Genomic DNA, 23,159 nt, shown 5'->3' with positions numbered 1-23,159 from the left:
ACGAAGAAGAAGGATCGGTAGTTGGAAAATATGGCCTTGGTGATAGAAACGATGCCAGAGATCACATGACAGAATTTTTGAAAACCAACGACTTCTTCATTGCAAATATCTTTTTTCACCAACATAAATGACAACTATACACATGGACCTTGTCATATGGAACACGCCAGAATCAAATTGCTACATATGTGGGAAGAGATGATGGAAAAGCTCAATGTCACCAGTCACAACAAGGCCAGTGGTCAACTACGGAATAGACCATCAATTGCTCATATGCAAGTTCAAGTTGAAACTGAAGAAAATTAGAACAAGTGCACCAGAGCCAAAGTACCACCTTGAGTATATTGCACCTGAATTTAGAGACCATCGCAAGAATAGATTTGATGCATTGTACAGTAATGACTGGAGACCAGATGAACTGTGGCATGACATCAAGGACATCACACATGAAGAAAGCAAGAGATCATTAAAAAGACAGGAAAGGAAGAAAAGACCAAAATGGATGTCAGAAGGGACTCTGAAACTCACTCTTGAACTTCGAGCAGCTAAAGTAAAAGGAAGAAATGATGATGTTAAAAAGAGTTGAATAGAAGATTTCATAGGGTGGCTCAAGAAGACAAAGTAAAGTATTATGACACGTGCAAAGACCCAAAGTTAGAAAACCAAAAGGGAAGAACATGCTCTGCATTTCTCAAGCTGAAAGAACTGAAGAAAAAATTCAAGCCTCAAATTGCAATATCAAAGGATTCTTTGGACAAAATATCAAACTACGCAGAAAGCATCAAAAGAAGACGGAAAGAATACACAGAGTCACTATACCAAAAAGAACTGATCGACATTCAACCATTTCAGGAGGTACCATATGAGTAGGAACCAATGGTACTGAAGGAAGGTGTGCAAGCTGCACTGAAGGCATTGGCAAAAAACAAGGCTCCAGGAATTGATGGAATATCAATTGAGATGTTTCAACAAATGGATGCAGCACTAGAAGTACTCACTCGTCTATGCCAAGAAATTTGGAAGAGACCCGCCTGGCCAACCAACTGGAAGAGATCTATATTTATGCCTATTCCCAAGAAAGGTGATCCCATAGAATGCGAAAATTATCCAAACAGTATCATTAATATCACGCTCTAGTAAAATTTGCTGAAGATTGTTCAAAAGTGGCTGGAGCAGTATATCAACAGGGAACTGCTAGAAATTCAAGCCAGATTGAGAAGAGGACATGGAACCAGGGACTTCATTGCTGATGTCAGATGGATCCTGGCTGAAAGCAGAGAATATCAGAAGGATGTTTACCTGTGTTTTATTGACTATGCAAAGGCATTCAACTGTGTAGATCATAACAAATTATGGATAACATTGCAAAGAATGGGAATTCCAGAACACTTAATTGTGCTCATGAGGAACCTCTACATAGATCAAGAGGCAGTTGTTTGGACAGAACAAGGGGATACTGAGTGGTTTAAAGTCAAGAAAGGTGTGCATCAGGGTTGTACCCTTTCACCATTACCTATTCAGTCTATATGCTGAGCAAATATTCTGAGAAGCTGGACTATACAAAGAGGAACGGGGCATCAGGATTGGAGGAAGACTCATTAACAACGTGCGATATGCAGATGACACAACCTTGAAGAGGACCCGAAGCACTTACTGATACAGATCAAAGACCACAGCCTTCAGTATGGGTCACACCTCAAGATAAAAAAAAAAATCCTCACAACTGGACCAATAAACAACATCAGGATAAACGGGGAAAAGACTGAAGTTGTCGAGGATTTCATTTTACTTGGATCCACAATCAACAACCATTGCATTGGGCATATCTGCTACAAAGGACGTCTTTAAAGTGTTCAAAGGCAAAGATGTCACCTTGAAGACTAAGGTGTGCCAGACCGAAGCCATGTTGTTTTCAATTGCCTCCTATGCATGTAAAAGCTGGACGATGAATAAAGGAGACTGAAGAAAAACTGACGCCTTTGAATTGTGGTGTTGGAGAAGAATATTGAATGAACAAAAGAACGAACAAATCTGTCTTGGAAGAAGCACAACCAGAATGCTCCTTAGAAGTAAGGATAGCAAGGCTACATCTCACATACTTTGGATGTGTTGTCAGGAGGGATCAGTCCCTGGAGAAGGACATCAAGCTTGGTAAAGTAGAGGGTCAGTGAAAAAGAGGAAGACCCTCAATGAGAAGGATTGACACAGTGACTGCAACAATGGGTTTAAGCATAACAACAATTGTGAGGATGGTGCAGGACCCGGCAGTATTTCGTTCTGTTGTACTTCAGGTCGCTAGAAGTCGGAACCAACTTCATGGCAACTAATAACCCAACAACAACACAAGAGGGTGCTGGCTCAAGTTCCAATAACCAGAGGTCAGATGATGACAAGCCAGGTACAGGTCCAGAGTGAGCAAAAGCCAGTGAGCTTTGCCAGAATGTCCATATGGATGCAGGCCACACCTGATTAGCTGATTAGCTTACAACTGATTAGGTGATCACATCAGATCACATTATGGAGGCAGTTACATTATATCACAAAATGGAGGGTAGCTACATCATTACATAACTGCCAAACTGTATCATTACATAACTGCCAAACCACTGAGAATCATGGCCCAGCCAAGTTGACACACAACCTTAGCCATTACAGCCGTCTTCCCTCAGTGTCTGTTTCTCATCTCTTGTTATACAGATACCAGTCACTGGATTAGGGCCCACCCTAATCTAGTATGACCTCATTTTAACTTGATTACATCTGCAAAGAGCTTATTTCTAAACAAGGTCACATTCAGAGATACTGGGGGTTAGGACTTCAAAAGATTTTTTTAGCAGACACAACTCCATCCATAATAGGACCTGCTGACACCTTGAATTAAGACTCTTAGCCTCCAGAACTGAGCTTAGAGAAAACAGAGATCATCGTTCTTGCTATCTGTGCTTTGAAAACAAATGCAGGAAAAAAGGAAAAAGATAAGACAGAAGAACAGCTGGTCCTTTTTTTCAGAGACCTTCAAGATGTGACTCCACACCAGAAACTACTCAGATAACTGAAAATATGACCTGACTTCCCATTCAAGATGATGGACCAAGCACTTAAATTTACATCCCCCGTCTCTTGAAACCCTGGTAGCATAGCAGTTATGTGCTATGGCTGCTAACCAAAAGGTTGGCAGTTCGAATCACCCAGGTGCTCCTTGGAAACTCTACGGGGCAGTTCTACTCTGTCCTATAGGGTCGCTATGAGTTGGAATTGACTTGACAGCACTGGGTTTGGTTTGGTTTCGGTTTGGTCTCTTGAAAAAAAAAGCACTGGTGGCACAGCAGTTAAGCACTTGGCTGCTAACTGAGAGGTCGGCAATTTGAACCCACTAGGCACTCCACGGGAGAAAGGTGTGGCGGTCTGGTTCCATAAAGATTTACAGCCTTGGAAATCCTATGGGGCAGTTCTACTCTGTCTCATAGAGTCACTATGAGTTGGAATCTACTCGACAGTAGCAGGTTTGGTTTGGTTTGGGGTCTCTTGAAACTCCTTAGAAATTTCAGGAAAGACGCACATAAGTGGGTACATTCATAAAAGTGCTAAAAACAACAAGGGTGTTGTGAGGGCGTCAGCAATCCAAAAAAATGAAGAGGAACGAGATCATAATCACAGACAAATCAGAGTCAAAGGAGCTGAACACCATCAGATATTGGAGGGGATATGGAGGAACTGGAATGCTCACACATTGCTGGTGGGGGTATAAAATGGTACAACAACTTTGAAACTCTACTAGTTTCTTAAAAAGTTGAACATATACCTACTCTGTGAGTCAGCAATTCCACTTCTAGGTCTTCATCCAAGAGAAATGAAAACATATGTCCACAAAAAGCCTTGCACTCAAATGTTCATAGCAGTACTATGCGCGATATCCAAAAGGCGGAAAGAACCCAAACGCCCATCAACAGGTAATGGATGAACAAAAAGTAGTCCATCCGTACAATGAAATATTACTTTGCCATAAAGAGAAATGAAGGCTTGATGCATGCCACAACATGGGTGAACCTTGAAAACATCATGCTGAGTGAAATAAACCAGAAACAAAAGGACAAAATTTGTGTAATCCCACTTACATGGAATATCCAACATAGGCAAGTGGAAAGAGACAGAGAGCACATTAGTGGTTACCCAGGGCAGAACGAGGACTGACTGCTAATGGGTATTGTGTTCCCTTTTGGGGTACTGCAAATGCTCTGGAATTAGATCATGGTGGTGGCTGCGCAACCTTATGAATATACGAAGAACCACTCAACTGTATACTTTAAAAGGGTGAATTTTATGGCATGTGGATTATATCTCAATTTTTTAAAAGCCATTAAAAGAGAAAAATGCATTTCAGGACCACAGGTTCACAGAGAAGTCAGTGGAAAGGCGAGTCTAGTCGGAGACTGCAGTGAGCTGGACTGGAGTCTGGATGGCAGGCTTCTGCTCCCATCTAAAACCAGGGCTTGCCTACATAACAGGAAGAGGGAAGAGGGACAAGAAGAGTCCAAGCACCCAGGGCATGAGAAGGAGGAGTGGTAGGTCAGATGTCTTGCTCACTATAAATACATCTGGCCTCTAACCAGGGACTGAGCATGGCCACCAAAACATGGACCAGGGTGTACTTCCAGGCACTGGTGCAGTGTGCCTTGCTTAAACACAACAGAAGTGTTCTGACCCTGCTGCTCGGGATTCAAATTTCTGCAACTCCAAACCTATGTTCAATGACCTAAGGAGCTTTCATCGAAAGGCAATCCTTCAGTGACTGCTTTTCATAGGCTATTGAGCCAGAAAGTTAGCACACCAAGCACTGTTGATGTGCCAGCTACCAGGTACTGCAGGAGACACAGATATGAGAAAACCCAAGCTCTTGACCTCAATCTAGTGGCAGCGACACTAAAACAAGCAAGGCTCTGATGTCTTCATGTGCCAGCTGCTATGCAGTCACAACACAGTCACCAACGTTGGCCAGCAGGCCTCAGGGAGTGGGTGGCAGTTGACCTGGGCTCAGAAAGGTGAGCAGACGTTCTCTGGGAGCAGAGGGTGAGGGCATTTGGGCAAAAGAAACCTCCAGACTCAAGCCTGAGAGGTCCAGGAGCCCACTTGTGTCAGAGAACAGTGAGACGCAAGCCAGGAGGAGGAAATTGGGAGGGCTGGGACAGGGTGTGGCAGGGAATGGCCAGATTGGGCAGGGGGGTAGGGGTAGCTGAGAGGGGCTGCAGGGGTGCAAGAGTGACCTACACCTCTTTCTTGGCATATGGCCTAGAATGGGTCCTACACCATCAACCCCCATGTGGAGCAGAGGCCAGCTTGGGGGAGATATGTTGTGTCTGAGTATACACATGGCAGACTTGAGGCCTCATCCCAACCACCCTCCACTGAGCCTCCTTTCTTGAAACACACCGTCCTCGATCACCATATTTTCTTCCCTGGTTTTTTTTTTGGTTCTATCCTATCTCCCTCATGACTCCTTCTCAGTCTCTTTTACTGATTCAACTCTGTCCACGCCTTAAAATTTTGGTGCTCTCCAGATTCCTATCTTTCATGTTCATCCACTCCTTCAAGGTAATCCCACCTGTTCCTGTGATGTCCGCCTTCATTGCTCCCAAATGTAAATCCCTGCCCTCAAAGTGGCTCCTGAGCTCTGGACCCTGGGCTTCCTACCAGACACCTCTCTCTACCTCACTGAGCCCAAACTAGAAAACCAAACCCATTGCCGCTGAGTCGATTCTGACTCAAAGCAAGTCTATAGGACAGAGTAGAACTGCCCCAGAGGGTTTCCAAGGAGCACCTACTGGATTCGAACTGCCGACCTTCTGGTTAGCAGCCGAGCTCTTAACCACTATACCACCAGGGCTCCAGACTCGTTTAAACGCTGCAGAGTTCACTGCCGTCTCTCCCCTCCTGTGGCGTCCTCTTTTCTGAGCTCATTACTTTCAATCCCTTCTTACTTGACTACTTCCTATTATTTCAATCCTCAAAAGACAGATGACTTCTCTACTCAAAGTTTCCAGAGGAGGGAAACGGGAAAAACTTCTCATTTCTTTTAATGAAGTGAAACCTGGAAAAGGTAGCACAGCAAAAGCAGAGACCAATCCCACTTTTGAATACTGATATCAAAGCCCTAAATAAAATATGAAGAAACAGAATCCAATTACGTGTCCTTTAAGAACTACTGGAAATCAAAATCACAAGGATACCACTTCATGTCCACTAGGATGGCTATGATTGAAAAAAAGGGCAACCAGAACATAAAAAGTGCTGATAACGATGTGGAGAAATTGTAACTCTTATTCATGGCAGACGGGACTGTAAAATGGTGCAGCCACTGTGGAAAACTGGCAGGGCCTCGAGAAGTGAAAGATAGATACCGGTGAAGGTTGAACAACATGATGAATGTGATTAACGTCACTGAATTGTATATGTAGCAATGTTGAGATGGTAAATGTCTTGTTATATATATATATTTACCATAATAAAAAAGAAGTTAAACAGAGTTATCATATGACCCAGCAATTCTACTTCTGGGTATTTATCCAAGAGATTTAAAAGTAGGGACTCAAACAGATACCTGTACACCAATGTTCACAGAAGCACTGTTCATAACAACCCAAAGGTAGAAACGACCCAAGTGTCCATCAACAGATGAATGTTGTTGTTGGTGTGTGCCAGCAAGTCACTTCCAACTCATAGTGACCCTATAGGACAGAGCAGAACTGCCCCATGGGATTTCCAAGACCGTAATTTTTATAGCAGATTGCCACATCTTTGTCATGCAGAGTGACTGGTGGGTTCAAGCCACGGACCTTTCTGTTAGCAGCCAAGCACTTAACCACTTCCTTCACAGATGAATGGATAAAAATATGTGGTATGTCCATACAATGGAATGTTATTCAGCCATAAAATGTAATAACATGCAGATACCTGCTATGATGTGGCTGAACCTTGGAAACATTATGCTAAGAGAAAGATGCCTCCAAGCCTCACAAAGGCCACATACTGCACAATTCCATTTATATGAAATGTCCAGAATACCGGAAAAGGCAATAGGCAAATCCACAGTGACAGAAAGCAGATTAGTGGTTGCTAAGGGGAGGCAGGGGAAGAGGGTGGGAGCAGGCAATGGCAGTGACTGCTAAAGGGCACGGGTATTTGGGGGAGGAGATGAAAATGTTCTGGAATTAGATAGTGGTGATAGTTGCACGGAAACCCTAGTGGTGTAGTGGTTAAGTGCTACGGCTGCTAACCAAGAGGTCGGCAGTTCAAATCCACCAGGCGCTCCTTGGAAACTCTGTGGGGCAGTTCTACTCTGTCCTATAGGGTCGCTATGAGTCATTGGTTTTTGATGGTTGCACAACTCTGTGACTATACTAGAAACCATTCAGTTGCTTGTTTTAAATGGATGAACTGAATGGTATGTGGAGATGCAATTGTTCTAACGTGAGAGCGGAAGGGAGACCTACTACCCAAAGGCTCCTGACACCCAGAGGCAGGCGGTGGGTATAAAGAAAGGAGTGTTGGACAGCAGGCCCATCTGTGACTTTGGGCAAGCCCCTTTGTGACTTTCTGCCTCAGTTTCCTCCTTTAGAGGGAGCATCACGACCCTTCAAGAAACCCATCCCCACTCTCGGACAGCCCTCCTTTCTCTGTTGCGGCTGCAGCCCCGCCCCCCACCCCGAACCTGGCCTCTCCTGGTATTTTCCCTCGCTTTCTGTCTCCGTCCCAAGCGTTCCTGGCCTGTGCTAACGCCCATGGCCGGCAGCACCCTCCAGGTCCTGCCCTTGGCACCTTCGCCCTCTTCCTCATCTGCAACGCCCTTCATTCACCCTGCTTGGCTGAAGACAACTACACGCCCATCCCCAAGCTGCCCAGGGAACTGCCCCACCTTGGAAGTCGCACTCTATAGCCTTGCCCTCTTCCCAACCCTCACCTGACCTCCTGCCCCACCAGACCCAGACCGGTGGAGCCTGCCAGGCAGCCTTGGGCCATCCCTTTTGCTCTCCACTCCCCCTCCTTTCCCACTTGGCAGGGTCTCAGCTTGTCATCGCACAGACACTAGCCAGCACCAGTAATCCCTGTGACCATGCTCTGCTCCTCTCCCTCATCCCCAACTTTGGGAGGAGATGGCACTCTCCACTCCCACCGACTGCAGGCTCCTTGAGGCAGGGCTAGGGCCTGATACACCTCCGTGGGCCCGGCAGCAAGTGGGGGTAAGCAGCACTCAGTTAGCTCTTCCTGGATCGGCCACTGGCCTTGCTCTTTCTTGGGGTGGTGCCACTCTGCAGTGGCAGGTCCCACACATCACTGTGCTGACCAGAATTAGCACAGCTGCCAGCGCAGGGTTTGCAAGCAGAGCCAGGCCCTCAGGGTGCCTCACCAATTCGTGTTTCCTTAATCAGCTCCCCTTGTTGCCCAACAATGTTGCTCCTCTGAATGGTGACTCCTTACCTAACTCCCCGCACTCTCAGCAGATTTGGTCTTCTTCACAGAAAAGACTGAGGCCACCAGGCAGGCCTGCTCCATATGTCCCTCAGTGCCCAATGTGTGTGTGTGTGACAACCACAGCCACAACAGTTGGCATTAACTGAGCACTAAGGTTCAGACCTCCTCTCTCCCACCTCTCCCAGCTCCCCTGTAACTAGATACCCTTATCCTCAGCCAAATATTTATGAACAAACATTTATTGAAACAAAATTTATAACAGCAAAGTCCTGAAGTCAACCTAAATATTCATCAAAAATGGTATTTTCAAAACAATCTTAATTACACAGAAAAATACTCAACAATACAAAGTTACATGGATAAGCAGAATACAGATCTCTATCGATCTGTGTGTCTAGTAATGGTAGAATAGGTTATTTGGACCAACCTTCCCATCGAACACAACTAAAACACTGATTTTAAAAACACCCCCTTAATCAGTGGGATGCAGACCCCAAATTCTCATAAAAAGACCAGACTTAAGGGTCTGACTGAGACTAGAGGAATCCCGGCGGTCATGGTCCCCAAACCTTCTGTTGGCCCAGGACAGGAACCATTTCCAAAGACAACTCATCAAACATGGAAGGGACTGGACAATAGGTTGGAGAGAGATGCTGATGAAGAGTGAGCTACTTGTATCAGGTGGACACTTGGGACTGTGTTGGCATCTCCTGTCTGGAGGGGGGATGGGAGGGTAGAGAGGGTTAGAAACTGGCAAAATTGTCACGAAAGGAGAGACTGGAAGGGCTGACTCATTAGGGGGAGAGTAAGTGGGAGTACAGAGTAAGGTGTATATAAGCTTATACGTGACAGACTGACTTGATTTGTAAACGTTCACTTAAAGCTCAATAAAAATTATCAAAAAAAAGAGTGGTTCTCAACCTTCACATTAGGGAATATTTTTTTTTTTTTAATTCTGGTTCCCTGACTCCAACCCTGGAGATTCTGATTTAATTGATTTAGAGTGGGGCCTCAGCATTAGGATTTTTTTTTAAGCCCTTTTGGAGTCTCTAATGTGCAGCCAGAACTGATAACCACTCTCACTGGTATTCACTTTGACAGGTTACAAAATACTTTCTGAAGAGCGGGATCCTGGGACTTATCACTGTATCGCCCAGGCCAAGCACAGTGCCTGGCCCAGAGTTTTTCACGAATATATTTTGTGAATAAAAATAAATGCCACTTGATTCTTTAAAAAAAAAAAACACCCCCTTAAAAGCACTGAAAACCTGAGGAGACAGTAAAGACAAAGCCTAAGAGACAGCAGGAATGAGAGAGCTGAGAGCCCATGTGCATGCAGCCACTTGCCCTGAGGGCATCTGCCAATCTGGACAAGGTTTGACTTTGGTTTTGGCAGCCTCCAAGGCAGACAAAAGAGACTGAAGAGGTCTTGGGGATGTCCCAAGGGCCCCCAGACCACAGTTTGAGAACCGCTGCTTTAGCGAATCTTCTGCACATCTGCATAAGAAATCTCACAGCAGAACTGCTCGAAATGGCCCCAAACTGGACACACCCAAGATGTCCATAAATACGAGAATGGATAAAATGACTTGTGATATATTCAAACGGTGGAATAATACACAGCCATGAAAATGAATGAACTACAGCATTGCACACGGCTCATCAACAACGTGGGTGAAAGAGGCACAAGAGATTACATGCGGTGTGATTCCATTTCGGCAAGGTTAAAAGGCAGTCAAAACTATGTAATTTCAAGGTGCATACACAGGTGGTAAAAGTATAAACCAAAGCAAGAAAACGACTGTCCCCAAAGTCAGTGTGACCCTAATACTCCTTAGCATGTTTTCTCCTTTTCAAAAGCTTGACATGACTAACACCATGATGAACCTGTAGGTTTTTCTCCTTCCTCTGCCAGCCTCCTCCTTTGCATAACCTTTGTTAATAACTTTCTTTTGACCTAATGCTAATGGCTTTGTTCTTTGTTTTGATCTGCTACAAATAACTTTGTTTTGTTCTGTCCAATCACCTGTGACTTACAACCCCCCACAGGGAAATCAGAGCCCAGGTGTCTGACATGTGTTATCTTTAGCCTGATAAAGAGATGTCGGGCATGTATCTCTACAATCTGAGAAAGAGTCTTTTGTCACTATCTTGTAATGAATAACTCCTCTGGCCATGCCATCTGTGGGCTACAAAGACACTTCTAACCCTTGTAAAAATTCTACATAAGCTCTAATGAAAAATTGCTCCTTGGGACTTCATAGAGACAGCCTGCATTCCTGTTGGGTCCCCGGTGGTGTATATATCTCCTAAATAAACTTTCTCGCTCTTTCTGACTCGGAGTACATTTCATTGGCTCAACTGCTCCAGGGCACAGACCCTAAGCAGACAACATCAGGATAATGGTTACCTCTCAGGGGAAGGGAGGGGCTGTGATCAGGAAGGCACAGGGGGGTCTACTCGGGTGCTGTACCTGACTGTTTGATAAATACCGATGACTATAACCCACACAAGGTTTTCACTTTATACTTATTCCTTAAACGGTAGGTCTAGGCCTTGCATGCTTCCCTGGATACATGTTACATTTCACAAAAAAGCAAAAGCTAGACACACAGTGTGATGCCAATAAAGCAAAATGTTATATTCGTAGCTAGAGAACATTAATGAAGTACCGTGTTCCAGCATGTTCACAATGAGTATCCCTAGGTGATAGGTTTTGTGGTTTCTCTACACTTCTCTGCATCGTCTGCGTTTACCGCAAAGAGCGCACGTTACCCTTGTAATCAGAAAATCATACAACGTATTGAAAAAGCCGAGATCGTCGTCTAAAACGGACACTAACAATGGTCAACACACAATAGATGACACCAGCCGTCTGTGGAAACCCGCACAGAAAAAAACTAGAGTCTGGAAACGTGCCTGATCTAACTAGAAGGAGCTCAAATTTCGTCGAGGAGTCTAGCGTGTATTCGGAGAGTGGGCTCAACTGACACCACCAATCCACAAAGATTGGCTGTGATATGATTTATTCCAGCATGTCTATCCTGAGGCAACGTGATGACTCATGAGGAATACAGAAAACAGAGAGTGGAATTACAGAGCATATGCCCAGCTCTACTGCAGTTCTTCTCCACTGGGGGTGATTTTGCCCCCAGGGGACATTTGACAACATCTGGAGTTATTTCTGGTTGTCAAGACTGGGAGAGCAGGTGCGATTGGCATCTAGTGGGTAGAGGCCAGGTATGCTCCTAAACATCCTACAATGCACAGGGCAGCCCCCACCACAAAGAGTTATCCTGCCCCAATGGCAATAGCGCCAAGGTTAAGAACCCCTGCTCTCTAGCCTCTATCCAGGAAAGAAAGTGATCAACCCTCAATGACTCTTCTGTAAGTTGAAATAATCTGAGGTGGAGAAAGGCAAACCCCCAGGCTGCTCTACCTTGATTGGCAATCCAAACCTCTCAAGACCCACGCTACTGGAGCTCCTCCAAGGCTGCTGCATGCCAGGCAATGTGCTCTCTGAAAGGGGCCTCCCCCATGGAAAAAGCCTATGCTAGCAAGGCCAGGTCTAGCTCACAGAGCATCAGTTCTGGAAGGACCCCAGAGACTGCTGGTCCATCTGCCTCACTGGAGAAAGAACCTGACAGCTGAGGGTAACATGGCATCAAGGGAAGAGGCTGCCAGGGAGCTAAGCTCTTAACCCATACAATAATGACCGTGCATGATAGTGATCATCTCATCGAAGAACCAGGGAGTTAGTTAGAGAAGTGTGCACTGTAACAGAGCCACAAGCAGTTAATGTCCCAAAGAGGAGGCAGCACTTCAGCCAGGCCTTGGAACCTGAGCGGGCTTGTGTGGCAGTTTTAAAAATGGCGAGAAATCCCTTGACACTCCCATTGAGAGACGGACTAGCCTCTGTGATCCATAGCCTACAGAAAGCAGGAAGGTGACACTGTGTGACTTCCAAGGCCATGGGCTAGGCATGTACCCAAAAGAATGGAAAACAGGTGGTCAAACAAAAACATGGACACCAGTGTTGACAGCAGCACTGTTCACAATAGCCAAAAAGAGAAAACCACCCAAATATCCATCAAAAGACGAATGGATAAACAAAATGTGGCCCATCCATACAGTGGAATATTATCTGGCCACACAAAGGAATGAAGTATTGATGTATGCTACAACGTGGATGAACCTCAAAAAAATTATGTTCAGTGAAAGAAGCCACACATGAAAGGACACATATTATACCCAGAAAAGGCAAATTCATGGCAACAGAAAGATGAGTGGTTGCCAGGGGTTGAGGAAAAGGGGAAATGGGCAGTGACTGCTTTAATTGGAATGGGGATTCCATTTGGGGTGATGAAAAAGTTCTGGAACTAGACAGAGGTGATAGGTGCACAACACTGTGAATATACTAAATACCACTGAATTGTACACATCAAAATGGTTACAATGGTAAATTTTATGTGTATTTTACCACAATAAAAAAAAGTTTGAGAAGCTAGTTTACTCTGTAAACCTTCATCTAATGTACAATAAAAATTACATATATAAATTTTTTTAAAATTGGCAAAAAAAGTGAGAGTTATCATCTTGCTCTTAAAAGGAAAAATATTCCCCTGAATAAATATTCCTGCAAACAAATTTTTTTTTTGTATTTCAAAAACATTGTAAGAATTCAATCCACAGAATGGGAGAAAATATGTCAAATCGTATATCTGATAAGGTTCTAGTTGGGAATGATAGCTTATGGGTACGGTTTCTTTTTGAAGTGATAAAAAGTTCTAAAATTGATTGTGGTGATTGTTTCACAAATTTCTGAATATATTTTTTAAAAACATTAAATTGTACACTTTAAATGAAAAAAAGTTTTTAAAAAGCCATGTGACTTCCACCTTGTTCACTGGAATCCATCTAGGGCCCTGAAAGTCCCTGTAAGGAGTTCAAATACAGCCACCATGCTGTAAGGAAGCCCAAGTCACAAGGAGAGGCCACGTGAAGGAGTTCCAGTTGATAGTCCCAGCTGAGCTCAGCCTTTAACATGTGAGTAAGAAAACCTCCAGATGATTCTAGCTCCCAGCTACTGGAGACCTCCCAGCTGAGGCCCTAGACACTGTGGAGCAGAAAATGTACCCTTCTGAATCCCTAACCCACAGAATCTATGAACATAATAAAATGATGGCTGTTCTAAGCCACTAAGTCTGCAGTGGTTTGTCATGCAGCAATAGATAATGGGAATAGCTTTTAACAGAGAGAGAAAAGGGGATGAAAATCTTCTACACGGAGAGCATATCATGAACAATGGAATCCTTGTGGCTCTCTTATAACATGCATGATGGTTACGATGGAATATAAGCCCCTTGAGGGCAGGGTCCATGATTTATCTGGTTCACTTTCACCCACAGTGCCTCACGCAGGACCTGGCTCAGTAACTGCTCATTCACATATTAAAGCAGTTGCCATAGAGTTGATTCCAACTCATGGGAACCCCATGTGTGTCAGAATAGAACTGTATTCCACAGCATTTGCAATGGCTGATTTTTTTGCTAGGTCTTTCTTCCAAGGTGCCTCGGGGTGGACTTGTATCCCCAACCTTTTGATTAGCTGCTGAGCATGTTCATGACTTGCACTACCCAGGGGTTCCATCATTCTAGGTACTGAGGATAAAGCAAACAACAACAAAGTCCCCGCTCACATGGAGTTCAAAGTCTAGTGGCGGAGATGATTATGAGGGTGGGGAGGGAAAACCACTAACTACATAGATAGTAGAGAAGTGTCAACTTCAGTGAAGGGAAGAACACACAACAGAGGGGAAGTCAGCATAACTGGACCAAAGCAAAAGCGTGTTTCCTAGATATAACTAAACACTTTGAGGGACCGAGTAGCTGCGGCTGGGGGCTGGAGACCATAGTCTTGGGGGACATCTAGGTCAATTAGCATAACATAGTTCATAAAGAAAATATTCTACCTCCCACTTGGTGGGGTCTTAAAAGCTTGCGAGAGGACATCTAAGATACAACTATTGGTTCCATCCGACCTGGGGCAGTGGACAACGATGAAAACCAAAGACACAAGGAAAATATTAGCTCAAAGGACTAAAGGACCACATGAACCAGAGACTCCACAAGCCTGAAACCAAAATAACTAAATGGTGCCTGGCTACCACCAATGACCACTCTGACAGGGATCACAACAGAAGTGTCCTGGACAGAGTGGGAGAAAAATGTAGAACAGAATTCAAATTCATGTAAAAAGACCAGATTTAATGGTCTGACAGAGACTGGAGGAACCACCTAGACTATGGCCCCCAGAAACTCTGCTAACCCAGAACTGAAATCATTCCCAAAGCCCATTTTTCAGACAAAGATTAGATGGGCCTATAAAACAAAAAATAACACGTGAGGAACATGCTTCTTTGTTCAAATATATAAGACCAAATGGGCAATTCCTGTCCAAAAGCAAGACGAGAAGGCAAGAAAGGACAGGAACAGGACGAATGGACACAGGGAGCCCAGGGTAGAAAGGGGGAGCGTGCTGTCACATTGTGGGGATTGCAACCAATGTCACAAAACAATGCGTATAAATTTTCGAATGAGAAATTAACTTAAGCTGTAAACTTTCACCTCAAGCACAATAAAATTTAAAAAGTCTACTGGCAGAGACAAACAGTAAGCAAATAAACAGGTGAACATACAGTATCAGGGGTAAATGCTTTGAAGGAAAAGAAAGCAGGCTAGGGGGTAGAAGGGATTGGTGATACTACAGGTAGGGTGGTCGGGAATGCCTCTCCAAGGTGGCACCATTTGTGTAAAAGGTAGAAGAAAAGGGGCAAAGGACCATGTGCCTAGCTGGGGAGGGGCTTCTAGCAGAGGGAAGGGCAAATGGGAAGGCTCTGAGGTGGGGAAGCCCTTGGCCTATTCCAGGACTAGCAGGGAGCCCAGCATGGCTGGAACACAGGTAGCCAGGGCAGGGGCAGGTGGGAGGAAGCCAGGCTTTATTTTCATAACAACTGGAAGCAGCTGGAGGGTTCTGAGCAGAGGAGGGAGGCATTGGATTAAGGAGGTTTCTAAAAGCTCCCTCTGGTAGCTGTGTGGAGACTGGACGGTAGAGTGTAGGAGTGGGCACCAGGGCACCAGTTGGGAGGTCACTGCTGGGGGTACAAGGCCCAGGCATGGGGGACAGCCAGGGAGGGTTTGAGAAAAGGCTAGAGTCTGGATAGATTTGAGGGTGGTCATGGTGCTCAGCTGCCAGATCACATGTGGGGTGTAAGGGAAAGAAGGTGTGGAAGAGTGGCTGGAGCCACCAGAAGGGTGGGGTCTGCGGGAAGAGCAGGCATGAAGGGAAAAGCAGACGCTCAGTTCTGAACAGGATCCCAGAGATGCCTGTTAGCAGGGGTAAGAGTCCAAATATTCCCTAGGCTGTGAGCAGCCCTGCTGGTGCAGTGGTAAAGTGAGCCTGGCTGCTAACTGAAAGGTCAGTGGTTCAAACCCACCCTCTGAGGCAGTTCTACCCTGTCCTACGGGGCCACTATGAGTAGAATCAACTCCATGGCAATTTTTTTTTACTGGCCAGGGCATTAATCCATTGGTTGCTGGATTATGATGGGGGCCAGGGGCCTGGGAGAGGGGCTGGGATTCAGTTGATGGGGGGGAGGGAGTATTTCAAACTGAAGTATTTCAATGTCCTAACCACTAGTCCTCACAACTGGACCAATAAACAACATAATGATAAACAGAGAAAACACTGAAGTTGTTAAGGATTTCATTTTACTTGGATCCACAATCAATGCCCATGGAAGCAACAGTCAAGAAATCAAACAACCTACTGCATTGGGCAAATCTGTTGCAAAAGACCTCTTTAAAATGTTAAAAAGCAAAGATGTCACTTTGAGGACTAAGGTGCACCTGACCCAAGTCATGATATTCTCATACAAAAGCTGGGCAATGAAGAAGGAAGACTGAAGAAGAACTGAAGCCTTTGAATTGTGGTGCTGGTGAAGAATACTGAATATACCATGGACTGCCAGAAGAAAGACTCTGTCTTGGAAGTACAACCAGAATGCTCCTTAGAAACAAGGCTGTCGCCTTTTGGAAGCAGATCACCAGGCCTATCTTCTGAGTTACCCTCTGGGTGGATTTGAACCGCCAGCCTTCTGGCTAGTAGTTCAGTGTTTAACTGTTTGCCCCACCCAGGGACTCCTCCTGCAGGGGGTATCACCTCTAATTTGGAAAACGATTGCAAACAGAAGCATCTAGCAATGCCAGCCCAATGTTGTCTACCCTCTCCTTTAAACAGGCATTCACTGAGCAGAGACCTCTCTGTGTGGGACTCAATGGCAGCAGCAGTTTTCAAGCTTGTTTGCTCGTTTGTTTTACAGCTGCAGAGTCCTTTGACACCTTATGAAAAGGCAGAGGAAGAAAACCAAGGAAAGCAGAGCTGGAAATTGGCTGAAGGCTGGAGTAGGGATCCAGGCCCACCCACTCCTGCACTGATCCTCTGCCCTCCCCCACCTTGGGTGAGGAAATCAACAAAATTAACTGAAACCAGGGCAGTGAGAAGGGACACTTGTGGCACAGACAGGCCCCAAGCCCTCTGTCTGTCAGCCCCAGGCTGCACCCTGCTCCAAGCATGGCCATCAGGACTGGGTGTGGGGCTCTCGGGAGACAGCCAGTAGCCCCCACCAAGGGTAGAGGTGCAGGCTCTGATTTCCTTTTGAACGTGTTCAGGATCAAACCCAAGCAACAGAAATCCAACCGTCTCCCAGGGTGCTCAGGGATGCTTCTAAATGTTCACTGTTGCCCCAAGAGCATGCCTGTGATCTGATCTCCTGCACATTTATTTTAAAACCCTGACCTGATATTATACTGGAGATTGATTTCAAATGGAAAAATTGAAACAGTGTAAAGAAACATCACAAACTAGTTTTTTCCAAAACAATGAAGAGAACAGGATATAAAATCTAACCCTTAGCTTCTGTTTTAACTCCCTACTACAGCTATAACAAATTACCACAGACTGAGAACAACACAAATTTATTCTTTTACAGTTCTAGAGGTCAGAGGTCTGGAATTGGTCTCACTGGGCTAAAATCAAGGTGTCAGCAGGGCTGCTTTCCTTTCTGGAAGCTCTAGGGTGCAATTCATTTCCTTGTCTTTTTCAGCTGCTGGAGCCCTGGTGGTGCAGCGGTTGCTGTGGTGGTTAAGCACTCGGCTGCTAATCAAAAGGTCAGAACCCACCAGCCACTGTGCGGGAGGAAGATGTGGCAGTCGACTTCCATCAAGATTTACAGCCTTGGAAACCCTATAGGGCAGCTCTACTCTGTCACATGGGGTCCCTATGAGTCAGAATCGGCTCAATGGTACCAGGTTAGAGCCCACCCACATCCCTTGGCTTGTGGCCCCCTTCCTCCACCTTCAAAGCCAGCAATGGTGAGTCAAGTCCTTCTCACATTGCATGGTGCTGACACTGCCTGCTCTTCTGCTCCCCTCCACTTTTCAGGACCCTGGTGATTATATTTTCCAGGATAATCTCTTCATCTAAAAGCCAACTGATTAGCAACCTTAATCCTACCTGCTACTTCAATTGCCGTTTACCACATGAGGTAACATATTCAGAGGTTCCAGGGATCAGAATGTGGACATGTTTGGGGGCCATCAGTCTACAAACCACAGCTTCCCACTCTCCCCTGTGTGCAACACCTAAACTCAGTGCCGTCGAGTCGATTCTGACTCCTAGCGACCCTATAGGACAGAGCAGAACTGCCCCATAGAGTTTCCAAGGAGCGTCTGGTGGATTCAAACTACGGACCCTTTGGTTAGCAACTGTCGCACTTAACCACTACACCACCAGGATTTCTGTGCAACACCTACGTGCGCCAAAAGCTTTTCGGGCCTGTTCCTAACGTGTTTATGATGACCTTAAGCTTTTAGATGCACACCAGTATTCACCAGTCAGTGGGTGTCTGAGCAACTCAGGGAGGGCCAAGTCTAGGTCAGAGGACAAGATCCCCTCCAGCCAGGGCTCTGTGGCAGGCCAAGAGCAGCCAAGGAGTAACATGCCCAGAAGTGTAAAGAGTAAGAAAGGACGCACACCAGGAATAGCAAACACCAGGTAGAGAAGAAACCAGAACAGGAAAGTTAGTGAATCTGGAAGGTATCTTTCCTGAAAGCACAAAGACTGAAACCAGCCCCCTAACTCCGACTTCCCTGAGGGGGCAAAATTGGCCTCAGCGGCAGCACCTTCACCACAGGCAATTTCAAGTCCTTCCTCAGTACCCACTAACACTGACTCTGTGTGGTTTCTGTGTTTTTTAATCAAACCAAACATGGTTTAGTTACCTGGTTTCCAAGGCGATGGTGGGGAGAGGGATGTGACTTGTGACAGCGATGAGGGGGCCAAAAGCAATCACAGCAGGTGAGGCTAAAAGACAAATAGTCCCTAACCCTCTGTCAGTCAGGTGAATGACTGGTGTGACCCTGAGCCATCGACAGAAGGGAAGGTTCCCCTCCCTAGGAGCCACCTCTCTCTACACATTCCTATCCCATGGACCAGTCGCAAACTCAGGAAGGAAGGGTGATGCAGCTCTGGACCCACTCTGCAGGTGTCCCTGCAACCCTCAAGGCTTATGCCTGGACCCCACCTGCCATCTCAGCACCACCAGGACCTGGTGCCCCTCTGTTCTCACCTCCTCCCAACCAAACCCAAGGCCCCTGAAGACCAATCCAACCCAGGGGTCACCTGCTGTCACTTGTTTTGCTTGGCCTGCACAGTGTATTTTTTATGGAGATATAATTCACAATAGGTCACCTGCTTAAAGTATTCAATTCAGTGGTTTTTAAGTACACTCACAAGGTTGAGCAACCATTACCACTATCTAGTTCCAGAACATTCTCATCACCCCAAACAAAAACTGCATGCCCACTAAGCATTAACTCCCCATTCTCTCTTCCCCCCTGTCCCCTGGAAACCACTAATCTGCTTTCTGACTCCATGCATTTGCCTGTTCTGGACATTTCATATAAATGGAATCAGACACTATGTGGTCCTTCGTGTCTGGTTTCTCTCACTTAGCATCATGTTTTCAAGGTTTTCCACGGTGTATTTTTAAAGCATGACTTGGAATGTGTTAGGCACTATGAATAATATCCACTAACATTAGAAAAGAGCCTGTTGTGTGCCAGGCACTGTGCTAAGTGCTTTATACTTTTGTACTCATTTAATCCTAACAGCAAGCCCATAAGCTGGATATGTTTATAAATGAGGAAACTGAGGCACAGACTTGCCAGAGGTCACGCTAGCACTGGGCAAGCTTGCGCCAAAGCCTGCACTCTTCATCTGTAGGCTGCGTTATCTCTAAGGGAGCAGGCACTCATCTGTTTGCCAATGTCTCAACACACTTATCCTCGGCTCTCTTCTCACATTTCTATAACCTACCCAATCCCTGTAAGTATCTGCATTTGTAGCCCTTGCTTTGGTTATTCACACCAATCTGAGTTCCAATCCAGTTCTGCTACAGCCTTTGTGTGACCTCAGATAAGTTACAAAACCTTTCTGGGCTACTGTTTTCATCTGGGTTCTGGGTTACCACCCAATTACTTTTCAACAGTGTATGCCAAGGGCCATTATGAACATCAGGAGGCGATATGGGTCATAGTGCCAACCTTTCAGGGTTGTTATGGGGGGTACGTGTGTGTGCAGCACAGAGGGCAGGCCCATGGAGGGCATTCCGGAAATGGAGCCCTCGTTATGACGAAGAACACCCACACCACTGAGACTCCTCCCAGATGCTCAAAAGAACAGCTTCCGTTTCCCTAGGCACATACAGGCTGCATTATGTGTCCTCAAGGGGTTTTTAAGAGCTAGTCAAATACACAGTGGACTGAAAACTGATAGCTAATTAGGAAGGCATGACTTGTTAACTGCCCTGTAAACTCCTGGGAGCCTAAAGTCTGTCTGTACTTGCCAGAGTCTGGAGGGCTTTCACAAAGCATGCTTCCATGTGCTTCTGCAGGCCACTCCCCCTGCTTCACTACTCTACTTAGGCCCAGGGTCAGGAAGCCCATGGCTCTTGGGCAGGCCCACCCGCACCACCCCCGCCACTGTTCCAGTACCCCAAGACAGCCAGTGGATGCCTAACCAAGCACCCACTCTGTTTGTTCATTTCAACACAGCAGCTCAGAAACTGCAACTGCCCTGACCCCAGGAGGAGACCAACAGGAAAATGAGATTTGGCCTCATCTTTCGATCAAAAGATCCTGAAAACTAGACCCCTATCTTGAAACAAAAGCTGTTTGTGGTTCAGCTGTCTTAATTAAAACAAAACAAGAAAAAAAAAAAAAAAACAGGTCATTGGGTAGCAGTCTCATCTGGCTGAATCCCAGCTCTGCCTCTTCCAAGCTATGTAGACCACAGGCTTCTCACGGGTGATGCAGGGATAAGACGTAACCTGCAATATAGCTGGGGGAACTGGAAACAATATATGCGAAGGGCCTGGCTCACAGCAATCACACAGTAGGTGTAGCTGGCGGCAGGACTGCAGACCTAGGCATGGCACACCCCTGGTCCCCTTCAGACACCTTTGTGAGTTGTTAGATATGATACGAAGCAACCTGAGGTTCAGAGGACTCACTTTCTCAAAAGCAGTTGGCCACTATATGGTAGAAGACCTAGACTGCCTCCACATCTAAGGCATTAGCCTAGTGCTTAAAAGCAGGGACTCTGGAGTCAGAAAAGTCCGGGACCAAATCCTAGCTCCGCCACTTAATTGCTGGGGTACCTTTGGCAAGTTACGTCCCCTCTGTGCCTCCTGTGCCTCTGTTTCCTCATCCATCAAATGGCTGCATTGGTTTTTGACTTCCTCCACCACCCTCTAATTCAACTAGGGTAATGTGTGACAGGGACAATCTGAGACCTGATCATTTCTATTCCATACCTTCTCAATGCACATACCATATTGAAGACTCTCAGAAGACAGCCTTGAAAGAGTATCTTTGTTCTAACTTTTCTGTGCTCCCACTTTGAAATATTCCATGTCGTTAGATGCAAGTCAAGCACATGATTACGGTTTTCCCACAAATGCATCACCACCAAAATAAAAATTTTATACCAACTGGGAAAGATTAAAAAAAAGAAAATTCAACAACCCTTTAACCCCTTAGCTCGCTTTATTTTTCCTCATAGCACTGACAATGCATGACACATATTTTGTTGTTTGTGCTTTGTCTCTCTCCCCACTAGAGCCATAGTGTGGGACCTTTGGAGACTGCTGAATGGCTCTTCTTGTATTGACTCCACAAGGTTGGCCACATGGAAAACATTTCTGCATCTTTGGCAAAATTGCCTGGGCTAGTGCTGTGCATTGTTTTTCAGTGGTCCTTACATAAGATAAATTTTACTAGAACACAGTAGTAGGTAGGACAAAGGTTCTTTTTCGCTGAGCTCATGTTTTTCACTAGGTGAGTTTGCCTTCATTACCAGGATTCACTTAGTACCCGTTTGAGACCCTATTTTTAACCGCAGGCTGCATTTACTCTAAGGAAATGCTTCTCAAACCTGAATGTGCCTGCGAACTCCCCGGGAAGCCTGTAAAATGCAGTCGGCCTCATGAGGCCTGGGGTGGGTCCTGGGATGCTGCCTTTCTAACAAGCTTCCAGGAGATGCCCATGGGACCTCGCTTGGAGTTGCAAGGGTCTAAGAAACGTGTTCCCTTGACTCAGCGGAATTTCCCTCTCCTGATCAAACTCTGATCAATGGCTCCGAAACCTGAGCGGGCACCCGATCCCCCTGGGGAGCTGGTTAGCCCTCACGCTCCCACCCCCGCCCCCCCGCCCCGCGATCTTTAGGGAAGGGAGTTCCCCAGGTTCTTCTGCGGCATGTGGCGTCGCGGCAAATGTTGCGGGGCCCTGCTCTAGGGAATGGGTGTCCTCTTCAAGGTTTTCCCAACTCTCCCGGGGACAGCTGTTGCCACGGTGGCGACACCTGCTAGTTCAGGATGCTGGGGGGGGGCGGGGAGGTGGAGGGGGAGCTAAATCATTTTGCTGCTTTTTTTTTTTTACCCCGAGGCCCCCGCTCCGGCCACAGCGACCCACGGCGGGGCCACCACCGGCTCTCGGCCCGCAGCGCCCACCGCCCCTCCGCCGCAGGCCGCGGGCGGGGGCCGGGCCGCTCATGCGCACAGCGCCCCCCGGCCGGCCGGCCCGGCGGGTCCCCGCGCGCCCCCCGGCGCGCCCCGCCCGCCTTACCTCTCTGGACCAGGGTGGCCAAGGAGAAAGCGAGGCCCACCAGGAACGCCAAGCGGCAGGCCGCCATGCCTGGGAGCGGGCAGAGGGCCCGGGAGCCGCACAGTTAGCTCGAGAGTGCTCGGGGGCAGCCGCCCAGGCGCAGGGGGAGGAGGAGCCGGGGGCGGAGCCCAAAGCCCTGCAGGGCCCGCCCCGGCCCGGCGCGCGCGGCGCGTTCCCGACAGGGCGGGGAGGGGCGCGCGCCCGGCTGAGGCGAGGCGAGGCCAGGCAGAGCGGGGCGAGGCCGCAGTCTCCTAGCTGGGGCTGCGGCGGGGGCGGGGCGGGGCGAGGCTGCAGTCTCGGGGGCGGGGCGGGGCGAGGGGCCGGGCTGCCGCGGGGGCGGAGCCGCGGCTGCTGGAGGGTGGGGCGGTTTGTGAGCCGAGGCGGCGCCAGCCCAGCGGCCTGGCCAACCGT

General features: G+C 46.9%; 1 protein-coding gene across 1 annotated transcript in view; it reads right to left on the bottom strand.

The window, feature by feature from the left end:
* Window positions 1–22,940, bottom strand: part of CD99L2 (CD99 molecule like 2) — a 104,353-nt gene extending 81,413 nt beyond the window's left edge. Inside the window, exon 1 of the mRNA XM_049873414.1 lies at window positions 22,710–22,940. Within this exon, the coding sequence (XP_049729371.1) occupies window positions 22,710–22,776 (67 nt within the window). The 5' untranslated portion in view covers window positions 22,777–22,940. The remainder of the gene's footprint in view (window positions 1–22,709) is intronic.
* Between the last annotated feature and the right edge of the window lie 219 nt (window positions 22,941–23,159).

Source organism: Elephas maximus, chromosome X (genome assembly GCF_024166365.1).
Source record: "Elephas maximus indicus isolate mEleMax1 chromosome X, mEleMax1 primary haplotype, whole genome shotgun sequence".
Classification (NCBI taxonomy): Eukaryota; Metazoa; Chordata; class Mammalia; order Proboscidea; family Elephantidae; genus Elephas; species Elephas maximus.
The sequence above is the reverse complement of the archived record's forward strand: the minus strand, read 5'-3'. Positions and strand labels throughout refer to the sequence as shown.